General features: G+C 50.9%; 1 protein-coding gene across 1 annotated transcript in view; it reads right to left on the reverse strand.

The window, feature by feature from the left end:
- The window catches only part of LOC105294415 (forkhead-associated domain-containing protein 1), a 99,445-nt gene that overhangs the window by 20,793 nt on the left and 65,089 nt on the right, over positions 1 to 13,563 (reverse strand). Inside the window, exons 13-18 of the mRNA XM_023532653.1 lie at positions 9,532 to 9,715; positions 9,209 to 9,279; positions 7,524 to 7,676; positions 5,708 to 5,815; positions 5,396 to 5,503; positions 2,125 to 2,232 (exon numbers count right to left, since the gene is read on the reverse strand). Of these exons, the coding sequence (XP_023388421.1) occupies positions 2,125 to 2,232; positions 5,396 to 5,503; positions 5,708 to 5,815; positions 7,524 to 7,676; positions 9,209 to 9,279; positions 9,532 to 9,715 (732 nt within the window). The remainder of the gene's footprint in view (positions 1 to 2,124; positions 2,233 to 5,395; positions 5,504 to 5,707; positions 5,816 to 7,523; positions 7,677 to 9,208; positions 9,280 to 9,531; positions 9,716 to 13,563) is intronic.

The following is a 13,563-nucleotide window of genomic DNA, read 5'->3' on the forward strand; positions in this document are numbered from 1 at the left end:
CCCTCTGCACCGGCTTGGTATTTTCCTACTGCCAAGTCTGCTTAAGATCATCCAGTCCCCACCCTGCCAGTCTGCGTCCTGCCTGAGGAAAGAGGCCCCGTGGGGAGGGCTCCTGCCCTTTGCTTATGACTCACTGCTTGATACATTAGAAATGAAGATAACAACAATGTTACTGACCACTCTTTGAATGCCTGCAACGTGAGCACCTGGCACCCTGCACTGGATGCATGAGTGCGTCTAATCTGTAAACCCCCAGAAAGCATCTGCCCAGTTATTTTCATTTTACAGGTGAAGACAAGAAGCTGCAAGAGGACAAGCCATGTGCCAAGGTCACGTGCCAGAAAGTGGTGGTGCAAGCTCGGATGCCAGCGCACTGCCCTAAGCTCTCTGCCATCGACCTCTGGACCCTGCCTTACCCGTCTTCCTGATGCAAACCCCACCCCACCCAGAGGCAGGAGACATGCTTCTATGTTCATAGTTAGGTTGGCACAGAGTCTACTACACCGCCCAGCAGGAGCCTGAGCTTCAAGGCTCCACCCCTGGTCCATCTGCATGAGGGACGCTCTGGGGACAGCCACTGACCACAGTTTGGGTCCTACCCCTTCATGAGGCTTGTTCTGTATGGTATTCCCTCAACCCCCTGGACTCTGACCTCACTTTCTTACATGGGCTGGCACAGTCCCACTGCCAAGGTCTTGCTTGACTGTCCAGTGCATCCCTGCCCCGCCCGCCCGCTGCTATATACACCATTCTCCCTGCCTCACCTGGACTCTGATGTCACCTGGGTAGGTGATTCACAATGAATGCATTGACTCCTCACAACAAACCTCTAAAATGGATTTGTCACCACACTCACATTACAGATGAGGGCACAGAGAGGGCAAGGGGCTTGCCTGGGATCACACAGCATGTTAGGGCAGAACTGGGATTTGAACCGGAATCGACGCTGTTAGCCCATCAAGCTCTCCTGCCAGGCTTTGCTTCTCAAACTCTGTGTCTTCTTCCCTCTTTCTTGTTCTATCCTGATTTGCCTTCCATCTGGTTCCCGCTTTAATCTCATTCCACGTGCCCCCATCACTGTGCCCCTGGCTAACTCAGGTCCCTGTCCGCTGCACTTGGCTATTTTATCCAGTGACATTCTCGTCTCCCAGATGTTCCCTTGGTGCTCCCGCTCCCCTCCAGATCGCACTCGAATGTCACCTCCTCAGAGAGGCCCTCCCTGCTTGCAGGCCACTCTCTAACTCGCCCCTGCGGAGTCATCCCGTGCATTTGTGTACGTGGTTGTGTCTCCCTCCACCTCAGAGTGGATGCCCTGGGAAGGCATGGCCTGGTCTGTCTTGTGTCTTGGGCCTGCCTTTCATGCCAGCTCTGGGCCCAGTCCCTAGGCCGATGGGGGAAGCTGGATGTGGATATCTCTAGCTCTCTGGGCCTGGAGCTCAGACCCACCCCTCCGCCCAGGTCCCCCTCTCCTTGAGGGTGTACTCCTTTCACCCACTCCGGAAGGCACTGACCCCTGGCACCCTTTTGCTGTGACCACCATGTGGGCTTGTCACGGTCCTGTCTACTCCACCTTACTGCGTGCCTGCGTCACTCCTCACCCGGCAGTCCAGGGCAGGTCTGCTTGCGAGTGTATGAGACCAGGAGGCAGGAGCCAGGAGGGTGTGTTTTTCTATGGGGCCTGTGCTGGACTGCACCATAAGTATCTTTTGATGAGGAGGAGGAGGAGGATGCTGGCTGAGAGAGCGACCCGGACTCCACCCCAGGGCTTCCCTCTTGGGGTGCATCTCTCAGCCCCAGGTAGCTGAGCCTGGAGTGCTTCCGTAGAGGCTCTCTGTGCGTGAGGCACGGTTCTAAGTACCTCGTTTGTATTAACTCATTGACTCCTAGGAGGCAGGGTCTGTTAACCACTCCTGTTTTACAGAGACGGAGACCGAGGCACGGGAGGCTAAGGGATCTGCCCTCGGTCACACAGCTGGCACGCTGCACGAGGGGATGCTGGCCACTCGGAATGGAGGCGCCGCCCGTGGCTGCCCCCCTGCCCACCACTCTCTCGGGGCACAGAAACACGGCCTCCCACGGGGGCTGTGGCCGTCACAGCCTACCATATCTCTCCGCTCCTCGTACCTCCTTCTGTTGGGTTAGGTGGTTCTCCAGATCTTGAACTTTCCTCTTTTCTGCCTCTAGGGCTTCCTTTGCTTTCCTTTTCTCATAGGCCATGCTGTCTTCCAAAATCTGAAAGTCAACGACCGGTCTTTTTGGTGGCCTGCACGTGGCCTGCACACTTAGGGCGAAAAGTGCTCATTGTGATGACACCACTAACGGTGGGAAGAGCTAACATGTTGGGGGTTGGTCTCACGTGCCCCTGGCCAGCACCTCACACACAGTTACCCCATTGGAGAAGTCGGTGGCCCCATTTTATAGCTGAGGAAACGGAGGGACACGAAGTCGGCGAGAGCCCCAGGTCACGCAGTGCGCTGGCGCTGAGGCCAGGATTCGAACCCTGCGCAGAGGGCAGCACACCGCCCGCATGCAGAGGCCCTCGGCAGGCAGCAGGTGAGCAGACCTGTCTTACTTCGGCGTCTGAGCTCTGATCACTGTGCTAGGCGGCCTCCCCGATAAGAAGGGTCTCATTAATAATGGAATTTCCCATTATTGAAATAAATCTCAAAGAGAATCAGGTCTCAAGTGGAGGGCTGTGTAGTGAATTAATGAGCCACAGCATACCACTTTCTAGAAGGGGCCAGGGGTGAACGTCCCAGGCTCTGATAGGACGTAGGGAAGAAAGCGTGGTTAGGTGCTCGTCATCATGAAATTTTGCCGATAAACTATTCAGTTAAATGGCTTAACAGAATCACCGAGGGATACAAATTCCTGGCAGCACCCCGTTTCTAGTCACTGTGAGAAAGGACACCTTGACTTTCAAATGAGCTGTGTTTTAAACACCGGCTTGACTGTCAGATGTCTGGAACTTGGAACTGAGCACCAGTTTTTAGGGTCCCAGGTTAGCCTGCCTAAAGCATTGAATCCATAAAAGGGCTGAAATACTATCTATTTTACAATGAAAAGTCGTTTAAAAAGCCCCAACACTCAGCTGTCCCAATGCCAACCCTTGGCAAAGCAGAGGGTCATTGTGGGAGTTTCATCATGTATGGTGAACCGTTTGAGGGGGGTTTCGGGGTTAGACATTTTCCTGTCATTTGTGAAAGAGACTTCCAGGCCCTTTCCAGTGACAGAGTTGGCTTCACCTCATCTGACCTCATATCTACACCAGGAACTTTCCTCTTAGTGGCCCCCTGCACGCCTCACACACATGTCCTGTCACCTCGGCCTCTGTGTTCCCAAGTCCCAAGGCAGGTAATGGGAATTAACCTTTAACGTTATCTCAAAACCCGCCTTGTGATCCGGGGATTCTCTTGTCTTTAAAGATTCGTTTGATAATGAGGCAGAAGGTCTAATAAAAGGAAAAAGCAGATCACTGTTTGAGGGTGACGGACATCTGTGTCTGGCTTTTTCTCTCAGATCGCCCTGTCAAGATACCACAAGAGGCTCCACTGGGAGAGGTGGGCTGATATTTCCGAGGCCTCGGGGTGACCCGGCAGGGTATCCCCCACCATGCTTTCCCTTAAATCTCTCTCCTGAAGTCCCCTATGACCCCGCAATCTCTAAATTCAAGGGCCTTCCCCAGCCCTGAGCTTTTGACCTCTGGGTGGTGTTTGGCTCCAGGGAGCCCAAAGGAGACCCTGCTCCTTGTCACCACCCTTGGAGAAATAACTCAGGGTTAGGCCTCAGCGACACTGTTTATAGAGGACTGACTGCAGAGCACAGCTGCGCAGAGACCCCAAGTGAGACCCCGACGCGTAAACATCCCGCCTCCCGATCTGGAGCAGACCGAGTTGCACGGCATCTGCCCAGCTGTCTTCTTTCTCCCCCCGCGGTGGGTGGGCAAGGGTGTCACTCTGAGGAGTGAGGGTGGCTGGGGGTTGAAGCAAACAAGTGTCTAAGTAGAAGTAATGATAATGATAAAAGCTACCATTCACTGAGAGATAACTTGGGGTCAACGCTTCATGGTACGTTCTCTCTAATCCTCCTAGCCGCTCTTTCACGAAGGTAGGTGTTGCAAGACCTGCTAGGAAGGAGCCAGGAAGTAGCCCAGGGAGGATGCGAACCGTGTCTCATCCGGGTGCATGCCTGCCCTCTTCGCTCCTGTGCTGCCCCAGGATCGAGGAGCTAATGAAAGCACTATGTGGAATAGACTCGGGGATGTGGGGGTGACCACAGGAAAATGTGAGTCGATGATGTAATAGAACTTTCCCCAAAGCTAGTTTGGGCACATCAATAGAGGTATAACATCTTCGACAAGGGAGGGGAGAGTCTTGCCCTAGGCTGGGGAATGGTATCCAGTCCTGGCTTCTATACTTTAGGAAAGAAATAGATGATGGGTTCCCAACTCAGATGCTTACAGAGGCCAGGCAGATACCAAAACGAAGTGGGCTGTGTTCATGCGTCAGGGAATGGTGAAGACTGTGGCAGAATGCCGCTACTGGATTCAACTCCAGTTCACTTTTGCCAAGTAGAAACAAAAGCCAGATTTTCTGACATTTTGAGAGAGGATGGAAATCTGGAATTTTCAGTAAATTTTTTTGAATTCAAAATAAAACACTCTAGGGCCCAAAATAACATGTCCACAGGCCCTTTTAGCCAGTGAGCTGCCAATCCGTGACTTCAGGAGGGCAGAGCAGGTCAGAGGAGGGGACCAAGGCCAGGCTCCAGTCCTGTGAGGCACGTAGGAGAAACAAGGCCATTTGGGTCTGGAGAGGAGCAGCTGCCTTTCTTTTCAAGCATCTAAAAGATCATTATGTGGTCGAGGAAATAGGTCTTGTAGGAGGCAGAAGGGGTGGGATATCCTTCTGGGAAGAAGAGTGATTTTTAAGTCAACCTAAAGGAAGAATCTTCTGTCAGCCCAAGGCATCAACCCTGGGATGGACTGCCCTGGGCTGCAGAAGATTCCTTGGTGGTAGAATCAAAGGATGAATGCTTTTAGGGTGTTGCTGGAGGATTCGCATAGCCCTCAAGTCCCGGTACTCTGTAATTCCTCCATCTTTATGCTTCGGGATATAATCTCCATGCAGAAGATGCTCATGTCAGAACTTGTCTCCCAAGCCTTATCTATGACTGTATTTTATGCTGCCTACAATTTTTTCCAGTTGGTTGTCAAAGCTACAACTCTGGGGTTCTCTCCTAGAGTCCCCCATGGAGCTGAGCCCTCTCGAGGACAAATTACTCCAGGAAGGCTCCAGCACACTCTGCCCCCCATCGTCTGTGGTTCTGATCTTACCTCCGTGGCCCTCGAGCCAGATGTGGGCTCGAGGTGACTCTGTCTCCCCGAGCTGCCTACCTCCTTCTGGCGGGTTAAGCGATTCTCCAGCTCTTGGACTCTCTTCTGTTCTTCCTCTAATGCTTCCTTCACTTGGTTCTTCTCTTGAGTAAAGCTTTCCTCCAAAGCCTGAAAGCCAACGACCGTTCTTTCAAAGACATAGTCATCACGGCAGGCGCTGTGTGGACATTCGCTTCATAACCCACAGCAACCCCCCAGGAGACTGTGGGCAGCTAACGGCCTGGGATCTGGAGTCGGCTGGCCTGGACCAGAGCCCCAGCGGCACGGTCTTGATCTGGGCTCCCGATGACTCTGTCTCCCCGAGCTGCCTACCTCCTTCTGGTGGGTTAAGCGATTCTCCAGCTCTTGGACTCTCTTCTGTTCTTCCTCCAATGCTTCCTTCAGTCGGTTTTTCTCTTGGGTAATGCTTTCCTCCAAAGCCTGAAAGCCAGTGGGTACTGTTTAGTGGACGTAGTTACCATGGCAGGAATGTGGATTCTGTGCCAGGCACCGCCTGGGTGAGTGCTTCACTCCCCACAGTCACAGCCATCCCCCCCCTTCCCCGGAGACGGGGAGGCATGGCCTGGAGCTGAGAACGTGGACTCTGCACGCTTTACTCAGAGCAGGCGGAGAGTCTGTGAAGATTTTGAAGATTTCTTGTTTGTTTGTTTTTTTTTTCCTGGTTTTATTTTCCTCTCTATTGAATGACAGTGGCCATCTCTATATTTAATTGTCCGTCGAAGTGGACCCACCTTGATTTGAGTCTACTGTTAATACAGTAGACTGAAATCAAGGTGTGGTCAGATGTGATTTTGGTCATATGGTTTTTCCTTTTCAAATTTTTTTTTATTCCATAAAAGGTAGAAAGGCAGAGAAAGAGGCAAAGAGAAGAAGAGACAGAAGGAGGAGAGAGATTTCTTGAGGTAACTGGGCACGAAAATAGAGGCTGAGTTGAAATAGGCAGAGGTGTCTGCCTCTTGGAAGGGTCTGGAAAATGTGTGTGTGTGACAGAGAAGGATGGGCCGGAAGGCACCGAGCTTCGACGAGTTAAAGATGGAGGAAGTGACAGGTCCAGTCCTTCCTGGGGGAAGGAAAGGGGTGCTGGTGAAGAGTTGGGGTCCAGCGGATCTGGTGTCGCTGCCTTGAGGTGGGTGGGGGTAGGGGCGGCACGCAGTGGCTCTCAGCCGTGGCTGCACCTTGGAACCCAGTGCACCAGCCACATCCTCATCCCGGTTAGATCAGAACCTGAAGATCAGGGGAGAGGTAGAGAGCAGCCGAAGTCATGAGCCACTGATGCAGGATGATGGCAACGAGCTGGTTAAATTCATGGTGGTCCCTGAACATCGAAAAGGGCCAACTCGAGGACAGTGATGACAACTGGCTCCTTAAATATCGTTTCTGGTCTTCTCCAGAGTTTCTGATTCAGTGGGTCTGGGGTAGGGTCCAAGAATCTGTACGTTTTAAATGAAAATGTGGTCTGCAGACCTGTGCTGTCTGAACCAGCCAGGAGTCTGTTAGAAATGCAGAATCCCAGGCCCCACCCCAGACCTGCTGAGTCAGAATCTGCATATCAACAAGATCCCCAGGTGAATCTAGGCATCTTTAAGCTTAAGAGGCTCTGATGTAAAGTGTCCTCTCTTTGCTTCGGTTTCTAGAAAAGTGAGTAGCAATTTTGGCCCTTTGTTTTCCCTGATAGGTATAAAGGAAAAGCAAAAGGCTGAAATAAATACATATAAACAGAAAGCAAAAGACAGATAAATGTGCATAAAGAGAAAGCAAAAGACGGAAATAAATATGTATGAACAGAAAGCAAAAGGCTAAAATAATACGAAGTCGGCCTTGCACACTCTCAGAAACAGTCTGTCAGTGACAAACCGGGGCCTGCAGTGATGACTCAGATTTGTAAAATCAACTGCGATATATAAACAAATGAGTTACCATTCCTAGACATTTCAATAACCTTGCCTTTTCAAGTGGATTTTGCTCTGAGTTCTAGAATTCAAGTTCCACGTTCATTCTTCCATTGTTCACCCCGTTTAAATAATTTAGTTCCCTACGCCAAACAAGGAGTTGCTCAGATTTCCCCAGCTAAGCACATGCTCTTAATTTCTCAATTTCCAGTAGTTAGGGAAACAAAAAGGGACCTCACCGCCTTCTCCTCCAACAACCGCTTGACTCTGGCTTTCAGCTTCTCTTCTTGCTGAAGCCTTTCCTGGTTCAGCTTCTCCTTCTCCGCCAGGTGCTCCCGCATCTTTTCTTGCAGCAAAGACTTCTGAGCTTCCTGAGAACTGTTGATCTTGATCTGAAGGGAGAGGAAAGGACACCGTGGCTGGTGGGCGACAGGACTAAGGAGTCATTTCCACATTATTTTTTACAAGTTGTTCATTGTCGTGGGGAGGGACCAAAGTTTACACAAAACTTCCTTAAAAACAAAGAGAAATGATGCTTGACCTAGTGACTGGCAGGAAAGCAGTAGTAGTGTAGAGGGGGTATAAGAGCTCGGATGCCAGATCTAGAGAGCATCTCAGCTCTGGTTCTTTCTATATGCTTCTTCATTTAGGAGATGAGGTTAATAATAGTATCCACCCCTTAGAATTTTAAGGATTAAACGAGATAATGATAGGAAGCTTTAAGCACATAGTAGGTGCACAGTAAATGGCAGCTAGAATGATTAGTTATTATTTGCTGAGTGTAAGCGCAAAAGCAGTGGGCTAGGGCCAGGAGGCTGGCGCTTTCGTCTCGATTCCTCCACCAGCTGTGGGACGTTGAACTTTGATGTCTAGATCTATATAAATAAGAAGAATAGACTAGATCAGAGGTTGGTAAACTACTGTCTGCAGACCAAATCTGGTCCACTGCTTGTTTTTATAAATAAAGTTTTATTGGAACAGGGGCATGCCCATCATGCTCATTCATTTTCGTGTTTCCTATGGCTTCTCTTGCTCTGCAGCAGCAGAGTCGAATAGGTGGGACAGAATTTGTATGACCTGCAAAGCCTAAAGTATGTAATGTCTGGTTCTTTACAGAACAAGTTCGCTGACCCTTGGACTAGATGATCTCTGTACCCCACTGTTTGGGTCTTTGACTATGTACGTTGCAGTGCCCCGCCCCCCCATATCTTGCCCCGTGACACTGAACTCAGCCATGTGACTTGCTTTGGCCAATGGGATGTTAGACATACCACAAACGGAGGAGGTTTGGGACACACTCCAGGACTGGGCCTGCTTTCTCTTGCATCTCTGCTAACTGTAAAACGTGCCCATGCCGGCCTGCAGAGTAGAGCCGCTCCAGCTGAGGCCAGCCTAGATCAGCCGAGGGCAGGCCAGCACACGGACACATGAGCGAGCCCATCTGAGATTAGCAGGCCCACCTAGCGGCTGCCTCCAAGCACGTAAGCAGTGAACAGTAGTAATTGTGGAATGCCACATAGGTATTGTGTGTGTTTGCTAGACGGCATTATTATGTCAATAACTACCAGGGTCATACGATCCCTGAGGATCGTTTTGCCTCTAAAATATTGACATTATGTAACTTTTAGTAATTCTGCTGCCTGTATTATGGCCAGCTTCTTCCACTGCATTTAAGAAACACAGTTTTCAAGATCTGATGCCATTTAAGCCATTTTGGTTTTCAACAGAGGAAAACAAGCCTGTCTGTGCCCCCGCCCTCCTGGGAGATCTCAGCCACCCCGTCTGACTCTTCATGTGCAAACGGAGACATCGTTTCATTTTTTGGAGGCTGTGGACTGACTACTTAACAGATAAAACAGGGTTAAAAATGCAAGTGTTATGTTAACGCCGAGGAGGAGCTGAAGCGAGCTTTCCAAAAGATTACCTGAAGTTCCTGGGTCCGGCTCATAATTTTTTTATAATGTTCCAGAAGATATTTCAGATACAGAGTCAACCCTTTAAAAGAGAAGCAAGAAGAAGGTAAGTGTCTATTCAATTCACCTCCTTTGCTTTCTGAATAACGTCTTAACAGAGCTTGCCGACAGGTGGCTGAGGGCACCACCGCCCTCCCATCAGGAAAACGTGAACTGCCATCCAACTTGTGGTTTTGACATGACTGACCAGCTTGCCTGGGTTCAAAGCCAAGTTTCTTTTCAGAGGTGGAGAATAAAAAGCCACCAACAGAACTCCTATTGACTAAGCGCACACCGTATGCAAAGCCACGAGCTGAGTGTGGGGGGATGACACGAAGCTTGGGGTGGCCAAGAAGCCACTGGATGTGGGAGGAATTCAGAGTAGGAGGGGAGAGCATTTCAGACTGGAGGATGTGGTGGGCTGAGCGATGCCCCTCAAAGATATCCAGGTCGAAATCATTGGAGCCTGTGAATGGAGCCTAATCATTGGGCAGAAGGAACTTTGCAGATGTGAGGAAGTTAAGGATCTTGAGATGAGGGGATTACCCTGGATTATCTGGGTGGACCTAATATAATCACATGGGTTCTTATAAGGAGACAAAGTGGGATCTGACCACAGACAGAGGAGAAGGTGAGGTGACAGAAGCGGTGAGAGACTTGAAGATGTGGCACTCCTAGCTGTGAAGACGGCGGACGACAAGTCAAGGAATGCAAGGAATAAAGCTCTAGAGATTGAAAAATGCAAGGAAATGGCTTTTCTCCTGGAGCCTCCAGAAGGCACCAGTCTTGCCAATGCCTTGACTTTAGCCCAGTGAAACTGAGGTTGGACTCTGGCCTCCGAGACTGAAGAGAATAAATGTGTCATGCGAAGCCACTGAATTTGTGGGAATTTGTTAAGTCGCCATGGGAAACTCATGTGGGGTCGAAGGCAGGTGGGGAGGTGGGGGATGCAGTGCGGGCCTCGGGAAAGTGCTGAGCTGAACTGGGCTGGAGCGAATGATGGGAAAAGGGGGAGTAGAAGGTGGAGTGGACTGGAAGGCTGAGGTCAATTTGTGGCAGGCCCAGAACACTAGCCTGAAACATGTGAACTTGATTTAGACATCACTGAAATGTACTGAGTGTGCCCTACGTCCCCGGCCCTCCGCTAAGCAATCACGCATCACCCCACTGCACTGTCTGATCATCACCCCGTTTTACAGATGGAGCAGTTGGTCTCTGAGACCTGTGGCTACTGAACGCCACGCAACTGGCAAATGGCTGAACCTGGACTTGGGCTCAAGTCGGTGTGACTCTAGGGCCTGAAGCGGTGAATTGATACAATGAATGATGTTTTCTTTGGTCAGAAAAAGACCGAGGATGCATTAGAGAGGGAGGGGCTAACGAGGTTTCTTAACTGCGGCACCATTGCATGTTGGGCTAGACGGCTGATATGGGGCTGTCCTGGGCACTATAGGGCAGTTGGCAGCAGCCCTGGCTTCTGGGTGCCAGGGCACTCCCCCCCGCCCCAGATTTGATAATAAAAAATGTCCCCAGACATTGCCAGGCATCTCCTGATGGTAAAATTCCCTCCTGTGAGTTTGAAGCAGGGAACTTGGCTCAGGGCCCCAGGGACCTCCGGGTCCTCAGTGCTGATGTCCTAAACTAGGGTGGGAGAAATAGGAATAAGAAAAAAGATTGAGAGAGAGGAAGCCTTTTTTTTAGGGTAGAATGGTGGCCCCCAACATCAGACAGAGGAGGAGACAGTTTGGGGTGGTGTGGGGGTTGGGGAGAGGGGAGGAGCCACCGAGCTCAGGGTCAGACGTGTTGAGTTTGAGGTACGAGAAGGAGGACTCTAGGGAGAGATGGTCAGCAGAGAGCTGGGCATGCCTGGTTGGCAAGACCAGCCTGGCTCATCCAGGGTCTTCGTGCAGGTTAGGAAAGAGCACCTTTCCTCCTGGAGGACATGGCCCCAGACAGGGCCCCCCCCTGCCACCTTGGCTGGGCTCCCTGACGTGGCACCCAACCCGCACTCCTGTTCCTGGCAGCCCAGCACGTGATGTGATGTCTGTTTGGCCATCACTACATGAGAGTGGCTGTTGCAGCACCTGGAGTGGGGGGTTTCTTTGTGAGAAAGGAGACGAGAGAGGAGGACCAAGGGCCGCATTGGAGGGAACACTAGGGGTTAGGAATTGGTGGAAGGGGCTGCAGAGAACAGAGAAGATCAAGATCAAGCGTGTTGGGTAGGCCAGAGACAACACAGGCTGGGAAAAGTCGGCGGCCGGCGGGCCGGCCGGTGCAGGAAGGCTCCACGTCGGTTCCTTGGCAGAAGCACAGCAAAGAAGCAAACACACAATGGCAAGCTGGCAGCGAAGACAGAGGGTATGATGCACTTCTTTAAGGTCGTCGGTGAGACAGGAGTGTGCGTAGCAGAGAAGGAGCTAAAGAGGCAGTGGGTTCCGGTGAGTAAGTACAAGCTGCAGTTCATGTTTGATGGCAAGGGAAGCAGTCAGAGAAAGGCCGAAGGTGCCCAAGAGGAGGTTGCGATTCAGGACCTTGTGCACAATTTTTCTGGGAGGGAGGGGAGAGAGGGAGGGAGAGGGAGAGGGAGAGGGAGAGGGAGAGGGAGAGAGAGAGAGAGAGAGAGAGAGGGAGAGAGAGCGCGCGCACAAGCAGATACAGGGCAGGAAGAGCTGCATCTGGAAGGAGAACCAGGTGGGGACGGCGGACGGCAGCGCGAAAAGATGGATACACAGGGAGAAAGGAAGGGAGATGGACATGCTCGTGCCCGGGCCTCGATCTCTGACAGTGCAGCCTTCTGAGAACTTCCAGCATGGAAGACTGAGAATAATATCGTAATCATAACTGTCAAGTATTGAGCACCTGGTGTGTGCCAGGCACCAAGCCAGGAGTTTACACACATGACATTTTCTAAACCTTATAAACAGCCCAGCAGAGAAATGTGTTTGCTTTGATAGCTGAGGTAACAGCAGCTCTGCAAGGTTAGGCTCCAGGTCTGGTAGGTGGTAGGACCTGAATTCAGATCTGGGCCTGTCATTCTCTTTTAAGGGAGACTGAAGGCTGGGGAGCAAAGCGCTGGGCAGGCCGATGTGAGGTGTGCGAGGGGAGAGGTGCATCAGGAGGGTACCAAGATGGCAGGGGCGGCGAGATGGCCTCGGTGACATTGGCTTGGGCTATAAGAACCAGGTGAGTACATGGATTTGCATATACATATATAGAGAGAGAGGCTAAACTGGATTGGGTCTGGGATTGTGCTCTGCTGCAACCTGTGACCCAGAAACCCAAGGGGGAAGGATCAAATCATGGGTGGGATCCAGAGAGGACCAGGGAGAAGAGGGAGTCAAGGATTTTGAAGCGGAAGAGGGAGCGTGCTATTCCGGTTTTAGATTTGATGATGAACTGTAATCATAATGGGATTTCTCTGCCTGGGAGAAGGAACATTTCCTTCTTACGTTTCTCGTTACAAAAGTTATATGTGCCTATAACAAAAGTCCAAACATTACAGAAATCCAATGCGGGAAGTGTTCACTGCTGTAGCTTCGGCGGCCGGCACACAGTAGGCTCACAATAAATAGTTGTTGAATGACCGAGTCAGAGGAAAGGTCCTGGACAACCCACCATGCCGAGATAATACTCTCAACAGTTTTATGTCTTTTACTCCAGATTTTTCTTTTGATCAAATGCTGACCTTTTTTTTAAAAAAAATGGGAGTACACTGTGCATATTGTATCACAACTTGCTTTTTTTCCACTTAGAAATATGGACACCTGGGAAAGAGTGATTCTAAGTATGCAGGGAAGGCTTTTAGTCCTCACGGAGTCTTGCAGAAGTAGACACCAACAACTGAGCTGGCGAAGGACAATGTGGAGTCTGTTCTTCCCCTTATCACAAGGAGCTGAGAAACCAGGACGGCGGAGCTGGGAACTCACTCTCAAGGTTCCTCCTCAGACGTTTCTTATCTTCCAGTCGGGTCTTTAAGAGCAACCCCAACCCGCCGGGTCCCCAACAACAGGAGCGGCTCCCCTCCCCATTTACCAGACCCAGATTCCCGTGGGGGGTTTGTTTCAGGATTCACACACCTAGCTCTTTAGGTGTGTTTTATCTCTTAGGACCACATTCAAAAAGGCAGATAGTATGGTGGTTAAGAGCCGGGGCTTTGAGGTCAGAGGGACCTGGCCTGAGTCCCAGCTTGACCTGTCGGCAGCTGGGACATGAGGCTCATTGTTGTGACTCTAGGAGAGGCATCTGGGAAAGGCTATTTTGGGCTCAACCCAACTGAGTGTTCAAGGCTCCGAACATTCCATTTGCTGCCAAATGAAGATGGGGTGGG

This window comes from Pteropus vampyrus, unplaced genomic scaffold (assembly GCF_000151845.1).
Source record: "Pteropus vampyrus isolate Shadow unplaced genomic scaffold, Pvam_2.0 Scaffold86, whole genome shotgun sequence".
Lineage (NCBI taxonomy): Eukaryota > Metazoa > Chordata > Mammalia > Chiroptera > Pteropodidae > Pteropus > Pteropus vampyrus.